The sequence below is a fragment of the Peromyscus leucopus genome, chromosome 2, assembly GCF_004664715.2.
Source record: "Peromyscus leucopus breed LL Stock chromosome 2, UCI_PerLeu_2.1, whole genome shotgun sequence".
Taxonomy (NCBI): domain Eukaryota; kingdom Metazoa; phylum Chordata; class Mammalia; order Rodentia; family Cricetidae; genus Peromyscus; species Peromyscus leucopus.
The window spans coordinates 44,774,514-44,795,412 of NC_051064.1; the positions used below are offsets into that span (position 1 = coordinate 44,774,514).

The 20,899-nt window shown below is 39.5% G+C and overlaps 1 protein-coding gene across 1 annotated transcript in view; it reads left to right on the forward strand.

Moving 5' to 3' along the window:
• Window positions 1-19,390, forward strand: part of Casp8ap2 (caspase 8 associated protein 2) — a 43,364-nt gene extending 23,974 nt beyond the window's left edge. Inside the window, 6 exon segments of the mRNA XM_037202482.1 lie at window positions 4,545-5,746; window positions 5,749-6,732; window positions 9,574-12,706; window positions 14,734-14,833; window positions 15,564-15,649; window positions 18,776-19,390. Coding sequence (XP_037058377.1) covers window positions 4,545-5,746; window positions 5,749-6,732; window positions 9,574-12,706; window positions 14,734-14,833; window positions 15,564-15,620 — 5,476 coding nt within the window. The 3' untranslated portion in view covers window positions 15,621-15,649; window positions 18,776-19,390.
• The last annotated feature ends 1,509 nt before the right edge of the window (window positions 19,391-20,899 follow it).

Genomic DNA, 20,899 nt, shown 5'->3' on the forward strand with positions numbered 1-20,899 from the left:
TTTTATTTTCAGTCAAAGGAGGAAATATGTATTTCATTAAATAGTTACAGTTCTAATATAAATGGCAAATACTCTGCTAATGGTTTATAATGATAACTATGGTTACTGATGGAACATTGCCACACACTTCCAAATATATAGTTTTCTAAATCACTGGGCTCTTGCTCTAGTACTGCTTAGCACAGAAAGTCACTGTGTGTTCCTGAGTTCTGCTGGTCACACCTGACCCTGAGCCATCAGGAGAGCAGGGCTGGGGAAGTAGCTCAGGTCCAGGGAAGCAGATGCCCAGAAGGCCTAGAAGGAAGAAGGCTGAGCAAGAGAAGGCACTTGAGCCAAGCCTTGGACCTGAGACTAACCCGTAAATCCAGATGCTAGGAGAGAACCAATCCCACAAGTGTACTGCGACCTTCACACGTGTGCTGTGTCATGCTTGGGCCCCCTCCTCCCCAAATAAATAAACAAATTCATGCAAATTTTAAAATGACAAGAAAGAAAGGAGAAATACACACTTAACCTTTTGTTAGTAAATAATTCCTCTTAAGTGGTTTGTTATTGTTAATTTTTCTTACTCTTCAATTCAGGGTGACGTTTTGGTCCAGGGGAGTTCATATCTATATGCCTACCCCATCTATCCCATAGAGACAGAATTGAAAGAATTGCTTAACTTGCTGCTGCCATTTCTTCCCTTTCTGTTGTGTTTTTTTTGTGTTTAAGGATGGATAGGGTGTCACCACATAATTAAGGCTGGTTTTGAATTTGTTGTTCACCCCCCTGTCTCATCCTCCTGAGGCATGCATTACCACACCTTGCTTCAAATTCTGCTTTTGTAATATGGGTTTATGGTTGTTGCTTTGATTTTGGGTGGTGTGGAAAGTTGAACCCAGAGTATTGTGGGCTGTGCAAGTTTTGGCTTTACCAGTGAGCCCTTGGCACTTTTTTTTTTTTTAAATCTCGTGTGTGTGTGTGTGTGTGTGTGTGTGTGTGTGTGTGTGTGTGTGTGTACACGCATGTGTACGTACGTGTACGCAAGCTTTCCTTCTGTCATGTTGGGTTCCAAACATTAAATTCAGATTAACAAGTATCATTACCCACTGAGCCATCTTGCCAGCCCTTTGCACTTATTGAGCCCAATCCTATTTTGCTTCCACTGGTCTACCAAAGCAGTTGTCATTTTGATCATCAGTCACTTCTACTAAATCCATCAAACAGTTTCTGACTGTCAGTTTAACTTGTCTTCATGTGTGTTGTTTAACTCTGTTACCCTCCTGCTTTGAAGCAGCAGTCTCTCCCTATAATTACATTAATAATGTGATGATTTTTAATTACCTTCCTGGGTTCATTTTTCTGTCTTGGCTGTTACTTTGGGTCTCTCAAATATCAAGCCTTTGTCCTTTTTTTCTCTCTCTTATTTGTTTGTGTGCTTGCCGGTGCCCATGGATGCCGGAAGGAACATCAGATCCCCTTGGAACTGGAGTTTCAGATGTTTGTTAGCTACCCAGTCTTGGTACTGAGATTTGAACTCGGGTCCTCAAATAGAGCAGTAATGTGTTCTAACTAATGAGCTGTCTCTTTAGTCTACCTGCTGCATTCTTTTCTTTTTCAATTTCTTCATAAGAACAATCTCACACATGCTAGGCCAATTTAATTTGTGTGTGTGTGTACTTTATATCTACATGAGTCTTTAAAGGGTGTTCAAAATTTCTCCAAAACGTTTGTTACAAAGCTTTTTCCATTGTTCTCTAGCTTAGTAGAAAACAATGTCATTTATTCAGTTGGTGTAAGCCAGACTTGTAGGAAGTGGGTGGAATTTAACTTAGTGCTGACGTTAGAGTCCTTGAGAGAAGTTGCTGTTAACACCAGACTGGCAAACTAGAACACATCATCACTCTGCCTGTGATGCTTCCCTCTCAACCACTCCTCAAAGCCACCACTTGATGCTTATGTTCCGTGGTCTGGCACTTTGTTTATTTTTCTTCATTTATTCAGATGCTGTAGCCAACCTACTCCCAAGCAAACCAGTAGTAATGTCAGTGGCTTTTGACTGCCCTTGGGATAAAAGGTCAAATATCTTAACTTGACCTCCGGTCCCTCATAGTATAGGTCCAACTACTTCTCAGGCTAGCTTGTGCTTACCTCTGCATGTGTACCACGGCTCTTGTGTTCTTTCAGTTCCTTCAGGTACCCCAAGGTCTGCCTTTGTGTGTGTCCTTTTTCTGCTTTGTGGAATGGCTTGTCCCTTTGTCCTCTGGTTTTGGCATATCCATCTTGTTTTTGTTGTTGTTGTTCGTTTGTTTTTAATTTTATGTGTATGAGTGTTTTGTCTGTCTGTATATATGTATGCCATGTGTGTGCCTGGTGCCTGTAGAGGCCAGAACAGAGTGTCAGATCCCTGAGACTGGAGTTACAAATGGTTGTGATCAGCGTTCTCAATCTAGAGGAATTGAGCCCAGATCCTCTGAAAGAGTAGCCAGTGCTCTTAACCACTAAGCCCCCTTTCCAGCCCCTAATTAACCATCTTTCTGGCTGGAGATAATTATCTGGTCTCTGTGTCTAAGTCAGACTTCTTTTGTAGGTTTATTTATACCTGCAGTTCTTCAAATTATGAATGAGATTCCTTCTTTTACTACAGTGGAAGTTTCATGAAGTAGGCCTGTGTTTGCTTAGTCTGAGCATTTTCCCAGTCACTCTCATGTTATCTGGCGTAAAGACTGCCATTGTGTGGACCATTTTGCCTTATTTAGGTCTTTAGAAAGTAAAGGCAGATGTTTATGTATTTATTGGCCTATGTCATTCCCAGTGTACCTTGTATTGACATTGGTTCCTGAATTGTTGGAGAAGTTGTTTGGTTTTGTTGTTGTTGTTGTGGTGGTGGTGGTGGTTTGCTTGTATGTAGCATTGATTTGGAACTCTGTTATAGACCAGGTTATCCTAGAATTCATAGAGACCCTTCTGCCTCTAACTCTCGGGCTGGGATTAAAGAAAGATGTGTGCCATCATGCCCAGCTTGAAAAGGGGTGTGTGTGTGTGTGTGTGTGTGTGTAAAACCTTTTTATTTGGTTTTATGTGGCTATGTATTATTTAATAAATATTCTACCAACTATTTTCACTGTGAGCTAACTAGTATTATAATAGTAACTAGTTAGCATGTAGTTGAAATAGTAATATGGCTAAAATAAACAAAAAAATTAAACATGTGTGTTGCTGGAGGACTTCTCTCCAGGTTCTACCAAACCCTGCAGTCCCACAATCCACTTATAAAATAATCACTCAGACGCTTATATCACTTATAAACTGTATGGCCGTGGCAGGCTTCTTGCTAACTGTTCTTTTATCTTAAATTAACCCATTTTTATAAATCTATACCTTGCCACGTGGCTGGTGGCTTACCAGAGTCTTTACATGCTGCTTCTCCTGGCGGTGGCTGCAGTGTCTCCCTCCTCAGCCTTCCACTTCCCAGAATTCTCTCTCCTTGTCCCACCTACTTCCTGCCTGGCAACCTACTTCCTTCCTGGTCACTGGCCATCAGTGTTTTATTTATATAGAGTGATATCCACAGCACATGTGAATACTGAGAAATGTACAATGTAAAAGTATATTTATAGTATATTTAAATATACTTTAAAGTATATTTAAAGGTAAAACATTGAGGGCTTTTAAAATGGCCCATCTGATAAAGGTGCTTACAGCCAAGCCAGATGGCGTGAGGTTCATCCCTGAAATCCTCATGGTGCAGAGAACCAACTCCCACCTGTTTTCCTCTGATCTTGACTACGTGTGTGTGTGTGTGTGTGTGTGTGTGTGTGTGTGTGTGTGTGTGTGTGTGTGTAGGCCAACTTGTGGCTGTTGGCCCTCTCCCTCCAATTAGGTGGAGCTTTGGATTGGAGTCCTTGGTTACCAGTCCCCAAGGCAAGCTCTTCTACTAACTGTCGTGCTGGCTCATATATTTTATCACTAAGAAAAACACCAATCCAAGCCATAACAATGGGCCTTTTGTCACCCTTCTAAGGAAAGAACCACAGTTCCGTATGTCATCTGCCCCCTGATAATGATCTGCCTTACTGTGGAGTTTTATATAAAACAGAAAAGTATGATTGGGAATTCTGTCGAGTTTGATCATGTTTTGTCTAGGAAGACTTTCTCTTTATTCAGTCAGGTTATTGAAGGGAAGAAAGTAAGCTCACTTGTCCTAAACGAAGTGTGCTATGCTGACTTGGGAGTTGTGCACCTGTGCGGAGTCCAAAGAGAACTATCTTGCAGTGATGGGATAGAGTTCCTCTAAGCAAAAGCAAACGAGAGAGTTCCTTGTATTGAGAATGGACCCACTGAGTTGGAAACTAATAAATTCTTTGTTTTTAATCCAGTGTTTTCTTGCATGCAAATACTTTGTCACTGTGGTATGCCCCCAGCCCAAATCGCTTGTTCATACTGGTTTTGCCAGTATATAGGCCCTTAAATTTGAAAAGTATGTCATATGTGACTAAAATCTAGAACACTATTAAGTATCAGTTAACTTTACTTTTTTGTTAATTCTTGTTTCTTAATAGATTGTCTGAGTTTCCACATTTTCGGAATAACCATAAAACTGCAAGAACAAAAGACTCAAGATCCAGATCTCCCCATTTGGATGATTGTTCAAAGACTGACCACAGACTTAAAAGTGATGTTCATAAAGATGTACATCCTAACACTTCACGGCCAATCCTGGAAGAAGGAGGAAAATCACATTCTGAAGCACAGAATTCTTTGCACTTGCCTACGGGTATTGAGAAACATTGTGCCAACAATGTCTGGTCACGTTCTCATTACCAGGTTGGCGAAGGTAACTCAAACGAGGATAATAGAAGAGGAAAGAATGGCGTTAGACGTAGCCAGTGTAGCAGAGGAACTGACAGACCACAGAAAGACTTGAATAACAGCTGTGGTGATGGAGAGCCAAGAGACAAAGAGGCTAATGCCAGACTCCAAGGAAACCCTGAGAAACGTGGAAGCAGTGAAACAAAGCCTGAGAGCAAAAGTTCAGAGAGTAAAAGCAGCACTGGTTTGGGATATAAAAGTGAGCACAGTGCCTCCTCTTGGGAGAAAGAGACTTCTAGAGAAAGGCCACACACTCGAGTGGAATCTCAAAATGACAAAAATCCAGAGAGACAAAATGAAAGATTACAAAATCTGCACAGGAAAGAGCTTCAGTCTCAGGACAAAGCAGAAAGAAAAGGTGATGTGAAGTTTAAACCAGCTGGAGAGGACCAGGGGCACCGGGGAAGAGTGGATCGGGCGTTGCCTCCTCATTCCAAGAATGACATGAAATACGGCTTCAGTAAATACCATCCGGAAGAGAGGAGGGGAAGGGAGGATTGCAGAAGAGACAGAGGGGTGAGCAGTCACGGCCTTCAAGACAGAAGACGATCATCTTCTCTTTCGAGCAGCAGAAACAGCAAGCACTCACACTCCAAGGATGTCAGTGTGGCACACCAGTGGGAAAATACACCTTTCAAATCAGAAAGACATAGGACCGAGGACAGGAGGAAAAGAGAGCGAGAAAACAAAGACGAAAATAGACATGTGAAAAATGACAAAAAACTGCCTACTGAATATTTGCAGAGGACTAATAAAGAAGCAAAGAAAAGCACTACTGATGTAAAGAGACAGACTGAGCCAAAAAATGGTAAAAGTGAAGTCTCTAATGATGAGGTTTCTAAAGGAACAGGTAATAAAGAATGTGCAATGAAAGTTGAGAATGGACCAAATGAAGGAAAAAGCAAGACTTAAAGCTAAGCTTCATGGAAAAATTGAACTTAACTCTTTCTCCTGCTAAAAAGCAGCCTGTTTGTCAAGATAACCAGCATCAAATAACTGGTGTGCCCAAGCCCAGTGGCATGTGTAACTCACAGTCCTCAGAGAAGACTGAAACAGTGGCATGTCTTCCTTCTGTCAGTGAACCCAGTACAGAGGAAACCAAACCAGGGTTACCAGAGCCAAAGGAGGCTCTTCCAGCAGCATCTCAACTCAGGATCAGCATTGCAGAAAACAAAACGAAGGAAGAAAATCGATTGTTGGTTAAATCTGTTGAGAATACTATGCCTTGTGAAATGCTTGTTAGTGGCACAGAAATTTCCTTGCCGGCACATGCAGAGATAGAGCAAACAAGACCCTTGCTTCCTTTAATGGAAGTGGAAGAGACGTGTGGTGGTACGAGGGCCACAGCTTCTGTGGTTATGGATGTTTTACCAGGACATGCTTCTGAAGCCTTGGACCGAGAATTGGACACCAAAGGACATAATGATTTGAATTGTGATATTTCTGAAGGTGTAAAAAGGAAGGTGGTTCTTTCACCAAAAGCAGCTGTGGCCAGTGAGAGCCTTCTGCAGCCTTTGGTTGAAGAACCTGGCATTGCACTAGTAAACTGTTTGGAAGACAGTAATCCTAAACTTGAATCTTCTCTTGAAGATACACCTATGGTTGAGAATAAATCTTGTCCTTTGGATCCTTATTTACCTAAAGAGACTTTTGTACCTTCACCACAGAAGACTGAGTTGATTGACCACAAAATAGAAACTGGAGACTCAAACTCAGTGTATCAAGATGATGATAACTCAGTTTTGAGCATTGACTTTAGTCATCTGAGACCTATTCCAGAAGCCATCAGCCCTTTAAATAGTCCAGTGAGACCTGTAGCAAAAGTTCTTAGCGTGGAGAGCCCTTGTGTAATTCCCCAGTATGATAACCGTCATAAAGGTAATAGTTTATATTGTCTTCTATAAGTTGTCCTTTTGTCACAGTGTAGACTATATAAACAAAATAGGTGCTTTGGGGACTTACAAAAACTATTAATTTCTATTGTGTGATTGTGTGTATGTGTAAGGGGTTTGTGTGTGCCAAGGAATGCTTGTGGAGATCAGAGGACAGTCATGGAGTTTGTACTCTAGTGCACCTTTATATGGGGTCTAGGGATTGAACTAAGACCAGTAAGGTTGTGTGGCAAGCACCTTTATTCTAGTCTCCCCCAATTTTTAGATTTCTGTGTATGTATAAATGCCTGCATGTGTGTATGTGCACCAAGTGTGTGTCTGGTGCCTGTGGAGGCCAGAAGAGGGCACTGGATCTCCTGGAACTGGAGTTCAAGGCAGCTGTGAGTTGCCATATGGGTGCTAAGAAGTAAATCCTGGTCCTCTTTAAGAGCATTAAGTCCCCTTAACTACTGAGCCACTTCTCCAGCTCCTGAGCCATCTTTTCTGATAACAAAAAAAAAGATCTTTATTCAAATATTAATTAGAAGTGTACACTGTGGGGCTGGAAAGATGGCTCAGCTGTTAAGAGTACTGGTTGCTCTTGCAGAGGACCTAGGTTCAATTCCCAGCATCCACATGGCAGCTCACAACTGTCTGTAACTCTAGTTCCAGGAGGTCAAATACTCACACAGACATACATATAGGCAAAACACCAGTGCACATAAAATAGAAATAAGTTTTTTAATTGTTATTATTATTATTATTATTAAAGATTTATTTATTTATTATGTATACAGCATGTATGACCAGAAGAGGGCACCAGATCTCATTATAGATGGTTGTGAACCACCATGTGGTTGCTGGGAATTGAACTCAGGACCTCTGGAAGAGCAGTCGGTGCTCTTAACCTCTAAGCCATTTCTCCAGCCCTTAATTGTTATTATTAATTAATTGATTTATTTTGAAGCATAAGTATTTGTTTGTAACAAAGGAGTTTGTATAGTGTTGAAAATCTACAATTTGTTAAATTCACATTTGCATTTCACCTTTTCAAACAAACATTTATAATCATTATTTTGTACAGATATAGATACGCAAATACAACATCATGTTCAGTGGTCCTTGAGCAAAAAATAAGTAAGTTTAAGTGAATAAATTAAAAATAGAAGTGTACACTGAGCCTTTAATATAAATTTAAATAGCTAATTTTTTTTTTTTTTTTTTGACACAGGGTTTCTCTGTGTAGCTTTGGCTGTCCTGGAACTCACTCTGTAGACCAATCTGTCCTCGAACTCACAGAGATCCGCCTGCTTCTGCCTCCCAAGTGCTGGGATTAAAGGCGTGCACCACCGTCAGCCAAAACAACTTACATTTTTTTATGCACTGTGTTTTGATCCTGTTTTCCCTGCCCCAACTCCTCAGATCTTCCTCACTTCACCCATCCAACTTTATATTTTTCTCTTTCAAAAAAAAAAAAATCTCACAAAATTGCAAAAACACAAATTAAAAAAAAAACAGTAAGTTTAAAAAAAAAATCATAAAAGAAAATGAACCATAAACCCCCCCCCACACACACACAGAAAAGAAACCAAAGACCAAATAGTTTGTTTTGTGTAGGCCAACTACTCCTGGGCATGGTCCCTGTCCTGGAGTATGGTTGATAAACAGTAGCACTTCATTAAAGGAAACTGGTTTTCCCTTTGCCAGTGGGGTATCAATTACAAATAGCTTGATGGATGACTCCATCTTCCATATAGAATTTAGACAACTCTTAATTCTTCTTTTTCCCTCTGCTGCTGGGAATTGAGCCCAGGGCCTCTCGTGTTAGATATGCACTCCTGCCGAGCTCCACCCCAGCTCTGCCATGCTTAAAGGTTTTGTTGTGTGTATGTGTGCATGTGGGTAGTGTCCAAGTGTATACATGTTCATGTGTGTATACACTAGTGTGGAGGCCAGAGGTTGATGTGGGATATCTTTCTCAATCACTCTCTCCTCTTAATGTATCTCCTTGAACCCGGAGCTCACTAATTTGACTAGTCTAGTTAAGTGAATTGCCAGAGGTCTCTCTCTGGGGTTGCAGGTGGGCTACCATACCTGTGAAGCTTTGATGTGGGTGCTGGGGAGCCAAACTGCAGTCCTCACATTTGAGTGGTAAACACTTTAGATACTAAGCCATTTCTCTACTGTCATCTTTTTTTCTGAGGCAAGTTCTTCCTGTATAGCCCAGACTGGCCTTGAACTGGTGATCATCCTACTTTATCTTCCTAGGTGTTAAAATTATAGTTGTATACTGCCATGCTGAGTTTAACTTTTTACTAAAAAGGGGAGTGTTTGGATGAATTGTTTCAATTGTCTTCACACATACATCCATACATAATCCTGTTATTTTTGACATGGATTATTAGGCCTAGGGCCTTGAGTATTCAAAACCTGTGTTCCACTACTACTGAGGTATAGTCTTAGATTTCAGGTATACTTCTGTTGCCCAGAAGCCGTTATCACATAACACAGAGGAAGTAATACTGATCACATGGAACAAAAAGTGTCCAGATGACACACTTGTTAGTTAACTGACATTCTGGGACTTTTATTTTTCCCAGTTGTGGAAATCAAATCCAGGACTTCAGTGCATGCTGGGTAAATGTTCTACCACCGAGTTACAACCCTAGCACTTTTTGAGTTCTTTGTAAGACAAGAAATAAAGGCCAATGGAAATGATTATTGAGCATTAACATTTTGCCTTAAAGGGGAAAAGGTTATTAAACTAATACTTTGTTGTGTTTAAGATGCAAATATCAAATGACTAAGACTTAGTGGTCATGTGATTTTAATATATTCTTCTCCACAGATGAATTTCCATCCAATTCAATTCATTCTACCTTCAAGAATCAGTCTGGTCTAAATAAAGAAAATAAAAAACCAGTTCCCAGATTTGACAAATGTTCAGAAGCAGACTCTTGTAAGAATTTGTCTTTAGATGAATTGGAAGAAGGAGAAATTAGAAGTGATGATGAAAAGTCTGTAGCACAGAAACACTTGGAAAAGAGTGCAAGACCCAGAGCTTCTGCTGACGCGCAGACGGGTAAAAGCAGCCCTGGGAACAGGAGGAATACTGCACATGTGCATAAGGACCACAAGCAGACTGTTGCAAAACCCCCTCAGGACAGCATTACATCTAGTAAAAGACCAAATGAATCTAGGTCCTCGGGCACTGAAAGGAAAAGTAAAACCATGAGCATCTCCTGCTTGGAGAAAATCCTTCCACTTACTCTTGCACCTTCTTCTGTAGTAGAGGTTATGCACATGTTACGGACGCTAGGACAACATGTAAGGAAAAATTACATGAAATTCAAGATGAAATTTTCGTTGATACAATTTCATAGAATTATTGAATCAGCAATTTTGAGTTTCACATCACTAATTAAATACCTTGACTTGTCTAAGATCTGTAAGTCAGTCAATACCTTACAGAAGAGCCTTTGTGAAGTTATAGAATCTAACCTTAAACAAGTGAAGAAGAATGGCATAGTTGACCGCCTATTTGAACAACAACAACCAGATATGAAAAGAAAATTGTGGAAGTTTGTAGACGAACAACTTGACTATTTGTTTGAAAAGCTTAAAAAAATCTTAGTAAAGTTTTGTGGTTCTGTAAACTTTGGAAATGACAATGGTGAAGGAAAACTTGAAAAAAAATGTAAGGAGAGAACCCAACATTCAAATTGTCAGAAGGGGAATGTGAACAACGACAAAGAAATACACAGAGAAAAAGTGCCAAAATCAGAAAATACTGTGAATTTTAAATCTTCGCTGGGATGTGAAAAATTTGAAAAAAAACATCAAAACCAAAATAACAGCAGTACTAGCACAGTAAAGCATGATGTAAAAAGAAATTTTAGCACTTGTCCTGATAATACAAAGAACTCTGAATGTAAAGAACAGTTTCTGGAAATGAACTGCCCAAGCACCCCCAAGCCAGGAAAGAATGAAGGAAATACCATGGAAGAGGCACTTGTGTTGCAGCATGCAGGTGCTAAGCCAGAGCGGAGTTTTGAGATCCTTACTGAGCAGCAGGCATCCAGCCTTACTTTTAACTTAGTGAGTGATGCACAGATGGGTGAAATATTTAAAAGTTTGCTGCAGGGTTCTGATCTGTTGGACACCGGTGTTAATGGTACTGAAAAGGCAGAGTGGGAATTAAAGACTCCAGAGAAACAGCTGTTAGAGAGCCTCAAGTGTGACTCTGCACCAGCTTGCACAACAGAAGAACTAGCTTCAGAGGGGGCTTCTCCATGCCCCAAAGTCATCAGTGATGATAACTGGTCTTTATTATCATCTGAAAAGGGTCCATCTCTATCTTCAGGGCTCTCGCTGCCAGTTCATCCCGATGTGTTAGATGAAAATTGTATGTTTGAAGTATCTTCTAACCTTGCTTTAAGTAAAGATAATGTATACAGCTCAGAAAAGAGTAAACCTTGCATCTCTTCCATACTCTTAGAAGATCTTGCGGTCTCTTTAACAGTACCATCACCTCTGAAGTCAGATGGCCATTTGAGTTTCTTAAAGCCTGAAGTTCTGTCAACTTCAACTCCTGAAGAAGTTATTAGTGCACATTTTAGTGAAGATGCTTTGCTTGAGGAAGAGGATGCCTCTGAACAGGACATTCATCTAGCTCTGGAGTCTGATAACTCAAGCAGTAAGTCAAGCTGTTCATCATGGACAAGCCGATCTGTTGCTCCAGGCTTTCAGTACCACCCTAATCTGCCTATGCATGCTGTCATAATGGAGAAATCCAATGATCATTTCATTGTGAAAATACGGCGTGCAGCGCCATCTACCTCCCCTAGCCTTAAACATGGTATGGTAGCTGAGGAGTCCTTGACATCTTTGCCTAGAACTGGAAAAGAAGCTGATGTGGCAGCAGAGAAAGAACCTACTCCATTTCAGAATACAGTTTTTAAGTCTGTCGAAGACTTGGAGAATTCTGACAAGAATGTTGATAATAGCAAGCTAATTCATGAAGAACAGAACTCTATAGTACAAACACAGGTTCCAGATATATATGAATTTCTTAAAGATGCCTCAAGTAAGGTAGAGCATTGTGATCAAGTGGTTGATGATTGTTTCAAGTTGCATCAAGTATGGGAACCAAAAGTTTCTGAGAACCTTCAAGAATTGCCTTCAACGGAAAAAATCCCACACTCTGTTGGTGATCATCTTCCTAATACACACATAGACCTAACAAAAGATCCAGCCACTGAGACTAAAAACCTGGGAGAACTCATGGAAGTAACAGTTTTAAATATTGACCACTTGGAATGTTCTGGAACCAACTTAGATCAAGATGCACAGATAATTGGTAGTTCTTTACAGCCTGATACTATAGATGCTTTTATTGATTTGACACATGATACTTCAAATGAGGGTAAAAATGAAGGTAGTGAACCGGTGTTAGCTGTTGAAGGCTTGGAATGCCAGGTAATATGTATTGATGAGGACAACAATAAAGAAGCAAAGATGGGAAGGGCAGGCAGTCCTTTAGAATGCTTTGTTGAAGAAACTTGTATTGATTTGACCCCAGAGTCTCCTGGCTCATGTGAAATAAAGAGACATGCTTTAAAATCAGAACCACCATCAAACTTGGATTGTTTAGAGTTGCCTGGGACTCTGAGTAATGTTCACAAGAAGAGAAAAACCAGTCCTGGTCTAAATCATTCTTCTCAGAAAAAACAAAGAAAGGAAACAGATTTAAGTAATGAAAAGACCAAGAGACTTACTCAGAATTCTGATAGAAATGGTGATGCTCACAAAAAGCAAGGAAGCAAGAAAAGGGAACCTGCAGTGAACGACAGTACATCCTTGTCATCAGAGGCTCGCCCCGTGGAGAAGGGTTCAGCAACAGCACTTGCTACTTTTCCTACAAGCCTTTCTGCAAAGAATGTTATCAAAAAGAAGGGAGAAGTTATAGTTTCATGGACAAGGTAAGATTTTCCTGAAATGTTTGAAATCATTAGGAGATTTTGAGAGCCTGGCAGTCTAATCTGTCATTTCCTCAGAGTTCTATTACATCCTGAATAGGGACATGATGGATTAATTACTTTAGAAGGGGCTGAAGGGATGGCTCATTGGTTAAGAACACTTGCTCTTGCATAGGACTTGACTTTGGTTCCCAGAACCCACATCAGGTTGCTCACAACTTCAGTTCCAGTCGAACCACAATGTCTCTGGCCCCTGAGAACATCTGAACTTGCATGCAAACACACACTCTTTCTCTCACACACACATATACACATAATTAAAAAAAGAATAACTGGCTAAAATTAGTTGGCAGTGTATTGTGGTACAATCAAGCTATGGTGTAAAACAATCTAAATAACAGTTTTTATCCAGAGGTGTGAATGACCCCTCTTAATAGAGCTATTTATTGTGATTTGTTTGTTTTGTTTGGGAAGTGGTTTATTCGGTTTTGAGATATAAACTCACTCTGTAACCCTGAGTGATCTGGCACTCATATCCACCTGCCTATTTTTCAAATTGCTGTGATTAAAGGTATGAGCTACCATGTGGCTGGCTGGTTTGCTTTTGGATTAGGCCTCACTGTAGCACATGCTGGTCTTAAACTCAGGATCTTTTAAGTCTCCACACTGGGTTTCATTGCATTTATTTATTTACTTATTTGCATATTTATGTGTTTGTTTATTTATTTATTTGGTTTTTTGAGGCAGGGTTTTTCTGTGTAGTTTTGATGCCTGTCCTGGATCTTACTCTGTAGACCAGACTGGCCTCAAACTCAGATATCCGCCTGCCTCTGCCTCCCAAGTGCTGGGTGGCACCATCGCCACCTGGCTTTTTTTTTTTTTTTTTTTTTTTAACTAATTTTATTTATTTTTTATATATTTTTTTATTTTATATAAGAGATTTTCTAGTCGTGTTATATATCAGCCACAGATTCCCCTGTCCTCCCTCATTCTCTCCCCCAGTCTTCACTCCCCCAACCACCCCTATTCCCACCTCCTCCAAGGCAAGGTCTCCCCTGGGGAGTCAGCAGAGTGCACCAGTATTTTGCCTGCATATATGTCTGTATGAGGGTGTCGGATCCTCTTGAACTGGAGTTACAGATAGTTATAAGCTGCCATGTAGTTGCTGGGAATGAGCCTGGGTCCTCTGGAAGAGCAGCCACTCTTAACCACTGAGCCATTTCTCCAGCACTGGTTTCATTATTTTTAACTTTCCTTTTTCTATTAAAAGATTTTCTTTTGTTTGGAAGGAAATTGTTATTATTAGTTTTTAATTAAGAGAATTTGCTTAAAATGAAGTATCCCAAAATTAAAAAAACAAAGAAACAAAAATATTAGAATTTATACCCTGTTTTAGGTCCTGAAATAATTTTAGATTAATGGAACAGTTTTAATCTTAGTACAGAAAACTCCCCCATGTCTTTAACAGAGCTTCCATTAAGACTAGAGAAATGAACCAGATCTGTAGCAGATCTAAACTGTTCAGGAGTGCCTTGTTCTAGTTATTAGAATACTATACTTACAAAGATTATGGTACTAGATTTCTTCTTTACTACTGAATTGTAGCTGGTTTAGGACTTGGTAGCACACCGAGAAGATAAATGCATGTGTGCTAAAGCATGTATATGCACTCCACCATATTCATTTAGCTCATGTATTGAGAATGTCTATGTACGTTTGCTGAGAGAATAGCTCATTCTGATATCTGGGGAAGAGCCTGGAAGGAAATTCTTACAAATGCAGTTTAGAAAGGAGTGACACAGATCAGTGAAAGTTGTGAAACAAAGTAGAGATGTACATAATTGATGTTTCTAAGCTGTTTTATAAATAGAATGTACTTTTTTATGTGAACTTTTTGGTTTTTGCATACATACACTTTTTACTATAGAGTTTACTGAGAGTGGTGTTCCTGTTGAAAGCTATGAAGGCAGTGGAACTTATTACCTTTCTATGTCAACATAAAAAGCTAAATAACAACTTTTCCTCCTCAGAAATGATGACCGAGAAATTTTACTAGAGTGTCAGAAAAGAATGCCATCCCTGAAAACATTTACATATTTAGCTGTCAAGCTGAATAAAAATCCAAATCAGGTAATTACTCAGATTTTACATTTTCATTAGATCAGAGATGTTGCTCCCAGACTTACTTAGATTTATTAATTTACTTAACTTTCTTAGTTTTGTGCTGGGGATTGAACCCAGCCACATGCATGCTGGGAAAGAACTCTACCGTTGGTCTATATTCCCAGCCCCAAATTTAATTTTTAACCTATCGAAACACAAAGATATTTATTGGCTAACTTGCTTAAAAATATTGCTTCCTGTAGTACTGTTAAGTTTGATGATTGTATAAGAAATGACAGAAATGATCCAGATCCCCCCTTCATCTACATATATTGTTTTTTCAAGGAACTAGATAGTAATAATTGAGAATTAAAGCAAAAGGTGTGTGAGTGAGACAGACAGAGACAGAGACACAGAGAGAGAGACTGACTGACTGGGAGACTTAACTAGCCCAGACTTGTCTTAAATTTACTATGGAGCCAAGGATGACCTTAAATTTTAGATCCTCCTGCCTCCACCTCAAGATTCCAGGCATTATAGGCATGCGCCACCATGCCTAATCTGTGTCATGCTGAGATTTGAGCTCTAGTCTTGTACATGCTAGGCAGCATTCTCTGTCCCCAGGCCTGAAGATGTTTTACTTTTCTAAACATTATTTATCTCTTTACGATAATTTTACTGTTTGTATTTATTTTATGAAAGTATTCATCAAAGCTTTAAAAAATGGATATATTTGTAATTATTTTTAATTTTTTAGGTATTAGAGAGGTTCCAGCAGCTGAAGAAGCTCTTTGAGAAGTCAAAGTGCAGGTAGTAGTAGGTCCATCACAGGAAGTCAATGCTGTAAGTGCTAGATCTTGTCCTTGTGCATGTCACAACCTTAGTCACCGGAGATCTGAGTGTGGGTGTGGAAATGTTTAATGTCTCCTTACCTGCAGGCTGTTGTAGTATCACCAGTAACGGCCAGATCAGTATGACTGGTTCCTTAGCTTAGTGGTTGCGGATAAGTCATTAATTGCTGACATCCATTAATAAAATGTGTTTTAATTAATGAATTATCAGTATTGCTGGGGATCAAACTCAATGCCTTGTGCTTACCAGGCAACTATTCTACCACTAAGCTACACCCCAGCCTAAAACATTTTCCTGTAGATGAAGAATAAGAAACATATAGAAATGTTTCATAACCACTGAATGTATTATGTAATCTGATTTCTCCCTCTCTGTTTATGTCTGTCTGTCTGTCTGTCTGTCTAAGACAGGGTCTCACTATGTAGGGCCATCTATCCTGGGTGTAGATGTGCAGACCAGCCTGGCCTTGAGCACAAAGATCTGCCTGCCTTCCTCTGCCCCCTGAGTTGGGGATTAAAGGTGTGTGCCACCATGCCTGGCCTCACTTTTTTTTCTTTTTAATATACTTGAATATTTTGCCTGCATGTATGTATGTGTATCATGTGTGTGCCTGGTGCCTCAGGAGGCCAGAAGAGGGTGTTAGATCCTCTGGAGTTGTGGGTTACCGTGTGAGTTCTAGGAATTCAATCTGCATCTTCTAAAAGAGCAGCCAAAATTTTTTCTTTTTGAGACAGGGTTTCTCTTTGTAATCCTGCCTGTCCTAGAACTCACTGTGTAGACCAGGCTGGCCTGCATCTCACAGCAGTTCTTTTGGCTGTACCTCTGGAGAGCTGGGATTAAAGGTATGCACCACCACACCTGACCTAGCAAAAACTCTTAACCACTGAGCCATCTCTTTGAAGCCCTTAGCCTCACTTTTTTTTTTTTAAAATCTGGAAAATGTGTTCATAGATATAAATCTGTTGTCATCTAAATACATGGCAAGATTGACCTTAGTAAAAATTTTACTGTTTGAAGTCATGTTTCCTCAGTTTCTTTAGTTTAAGCCATGTTATATGGGTTGATAAAGCAATATTTAAATTATACACAAATTTTTTTCTGCAGCACCTTAGCCAATTAAGTATTTTGTGTTTTTTTAAGAGATTCATTTTATCTTTAATTATGTGTATGCTTGTGTGTCTGTGTTTGTGTTTGTACATGAGTGCCAGTGTCCTTGGAGGCCAGAAGTGTCATAATCCCCTGGAGTTGGAGTTATAGGTGGTTGGTTTGTAAGCCACCCAGTGTGAGTGCTAGGAAATGAACTTGAGTCCTCTGCAAGAGCAGTAAATGCTCTTAACTGGTGCGCCATCTCTCCAGTTCCTGTATTTTGGATTTTTATGGAAAGAAAAAAATATTACAGTATTTAATGTATCATTGTTTTTTTTCAGTTTGCTTCTCATCAAAATTAATTGAATGCAAACATCAAATTTTAAAGCTAGACATGGTGGTATATTCCTGTGATTCTAGCACTTGCGAAGCTGAGATAGGAAGATCAGTTCAAGTTGAGGCCACCTAGCTACATAGTAAGTTCAAGGACAGCTTGGGCTACAGTGTAAGATGGTCTCAAAAACACCTCAAACGAAATCCAATTTTGAATTAAGCTTGAATTAAATCTAAATGGAAATCATATTGGGTGCTGTTAAGAGGGATCACTAGGTAAAGGCCCTTGCTGCCAAGCCTGATGACCAGAGACTGATACGTGTGCTATGGAACACATACCCCACCTCCTCCTCCTGCACAATAAATGTAAACATTTTAGGAAAGAAGCCATATTTGAATATGGATCTTCTGTGAAGGGTTTTAATATTTTTGAGTTGTCGGTCTATTTCTAGCCCGTGATTTTTGAGTTTGAATCATTGGTTTCTAATCCCTGCTATGTCTGATCTCCTAATAGCCATGTCCTTGGAGAGCAGTTGATTTGCTAGTGAGATCTTCTAAAGAAACTTAATAGTTTATTATGAAGTTAAATTTCTGTTTGTATCGTTTACAATACAAGACTTAATAATAGACAGTTTGGAGGACTAACTTATTCTAAAGAACTTTTAAACTGTAGTATAAGGTATGCAATGGCATTGCTGTCTTTAAGAAATTAACCTCGGCTGGGCATGTAACACACATCTTTAATGACAGCATTCAGGATCTTTTGAGTTCCAGGCCAGCCAGAATTGCATGATACCCTATCTAAAAAAATTAATTGATTGATTAATTTTTAAAAAAGAGAAAAGAACCTCATCTGGTAGCACATGCCTGCAGTCCCAACACTTAGGGAAGTAAGAGACAGGAAGGTTAGGAATTCAAGGATAGATATACCAAGTTTGAGGCCACCCTGTCTCCAAAAAAGTTAAAAAAAAAAAAAAAAAAAGAGCCTGTTTAATATTCTTTGAAAATATGATTCCTATTTTCTGTGAAGAGAACGTAAATTTGTGGAATGATTAACTTCATGGGACAGGCAGGCAGGTCTAATAAATACTCCAGCACTCAGAACTTAGAGGCAGCAGGATTGCTACAAGTTTGAGCCCGCCTAGGCCAGAACCCTGTCTCAAAAAGGAAAAACCTTTAGTTCCTGCCTGACCAGCATAATAGCACATATTGTGGGTTGTGGGTCATTTCATTTTATTTTAACTGTCTTCACTGATTTCCTCCCTGCACTCCAACCCTTATAACTTTTTTTTAACCCCAATATTATGAAAATGGGCATATCGGGGCTGGAGAGATGGCGCAGCAGTTGAGAGCGCTGGCTGCCCTTCCAGAGGACCTGGGTTTAATTCCCAGCACCCACATGACAGCTCACAACTGTCTACAACACCAGTTCCCAGGGATCTGACACCTTCACACCAGTGAACATAAAATAACATTAAAATAAATTATTTAAGAAAATGGGCATATCAGAAACCCCTGTGCATAGTGATGCATGCCTTTAATCCCAGCAATTGAAGGCAGAGGCAGGTAGATCTCTGTGAGTGTGAAGCCAGTCTGGTCTACAGAGCGAGTTCCAGGACAGCCAGGGCTACACAGAGAAACCCAGTTTCATAAAACAATATAACCCAATTATAATGTCAGTATTTTCTTCCATTACAGATGAGTTGCTGGATTTTACGGCGTTTCATTTGATATTTCTTCTACACAGAAGCTTTGATTCCTCGTGTTTTAAATGAGGAACTAGGTGAAGGTTTTGTCTCAATTTTGATGACTAGATGATCATCTACATTTTTTTACTTACCTGGTCATCGTGATTGGGCTTATTCAGATCAACAGTCTGATTCACTTACCTGTTACTGGTCAAAATATTTATTTTTAATCATTTAAAGTTGTTATCAAAATGAAAGGATAAAAGCAACAGGGATATAATACTGAAACCTTAATTTTGATATTGGATGAAATAACTTCTTCGGATTTTAAAAAATAATTTTGTAGCATTTTAAATGTAATGACTATTCACCTTTCTATTCATTTTTGTTTTTATAATTGCCTCTCATTTTGGAAAATTGTGAAATAATTTAAATAGTATATTTGTATATATGTATAATTATTATGTTGTAAAATACTATTGAGTGTATGTGTCTGTGTATGTATGCACATAAATGGCTTTGCTAGCCAAGGATTTTTTTATCTGTATAAAACACTTTGTATAAACTTTGCTTTCAGTAACAGTCATATATAATAAAAACATGTAAAGTCTTGTTTTATTTTTTATTAAAATGCTTCTTTTATTGTGTTTAGATAATTCCTAAATAGAATAATACTCCATGGGAGATGGGGAACTATTTGAAGTGTTTTAGGAAGAGGGTGTAACTGGCTCATTTACTGTGGGCAGGCTCATTAACTTTTGTTGCCATTGCCTGCTTTCTCGTATCATATATTAACCCTGCCTCTCCTGCAGATGTCTTCACAAATACAATTCAGTCAACACAAAAAGTGTCAATTTAGAAAAACTGATGTAAGGATTGTTTTATCCTGGATGCCTCCTTCTAGTCTCATCAAAGTAGTGGGTAATAATAGTCCCTAGACTCCAAAGTGGTGCCTTTCCCATTGTTCTTCCTGCTAAAATGTCCAAAGGGGGAAGTTCTAACTTAAAAGATTGCTTGGTAGATAAGAAACTTGAGGAATGAACTGCTTTTGTAGCGTGAGAGCTTGGCCCTTTCTCTAAATATCCAACATAAATTAGAGGTGGCTGCGGGTCATCCTCCAATCTTGCCATTCCCTACCACCAGCCAGGTAAATGAATTCATAAAGGAAAATGATGACAAAGAGATGGTACTTATTCAAAAGGAAATAAAGCAGACTGAAGAAGACCTTTGGAATTTAAATGGCTAATAAATATTAAAAGGAATGATTTTGAGGTAAGAAGGATAAACAGGATAATGCTACATTTAAAATATTTAAAAAATGGGGGCTGGCCAGGCAGTGGTGGTGCACGCCTTTAATCCCAGCACTCGGGAGGCAGAGGCAGGTGGATCTCTGTGAGTTCAAGCCTGGTCTGCAAAGTGAGTTCCAGGAAAGGTGCAAAAGTACGCAGAAAATCCCTGTCTCGAAAAACCAAAAAAAAAGTGGGGGGGGCTGGAGAAATGACTTGGGAGTTAAAAGCATGTACTTACTTGTCTTAGGGTTACTATTATATTGATCAAACACCATGACCAGAGCAAATTGGGGAGAAAAGGGTTATTTCACTAACTTCCATGGAACTGTTTATTATCAAAAGCAGTTAGGGCAGGAACTCAAACTGTAGGCAGGAGCTGATGCAGAGGCCAAGAAGGCCATTTACTGGCTTGCTCATGTCTTGCTCAGTCTGCTTTGGGCTGGAACCACCATAATAGGCTGGGCCCTCCAATATCAATCACTAACCAAAAAAATGCCCTACAAGTTTACTTACAGCTGATCATAATAGAGGTAAAGTCTCAATTGAGATCCCTTCCTCTTGGATACTTTATCAGGTTTCAAATCAGGACACTGCTCTAGCAGAGGACCCAGTTATGGGTTCTAGCACTTATATAGCTGCTCATGAGCTGGGTGGTGGTGCACACTTTTAATCCCAGAACTCAGGAGGCGGAGACAGATCTCTGTGAGTTCAAGGCCAGTCTGGTCTACAGAGCTAGTTTCAGGACAGCCAAGGTAGACAAACTCTTATCTTTGTTTTCTCTAAGAAAAACAACCTGGCTGCTCAAGATTACCTGTAATTTCAGTTCCAGGGGACACAGGCCCTTT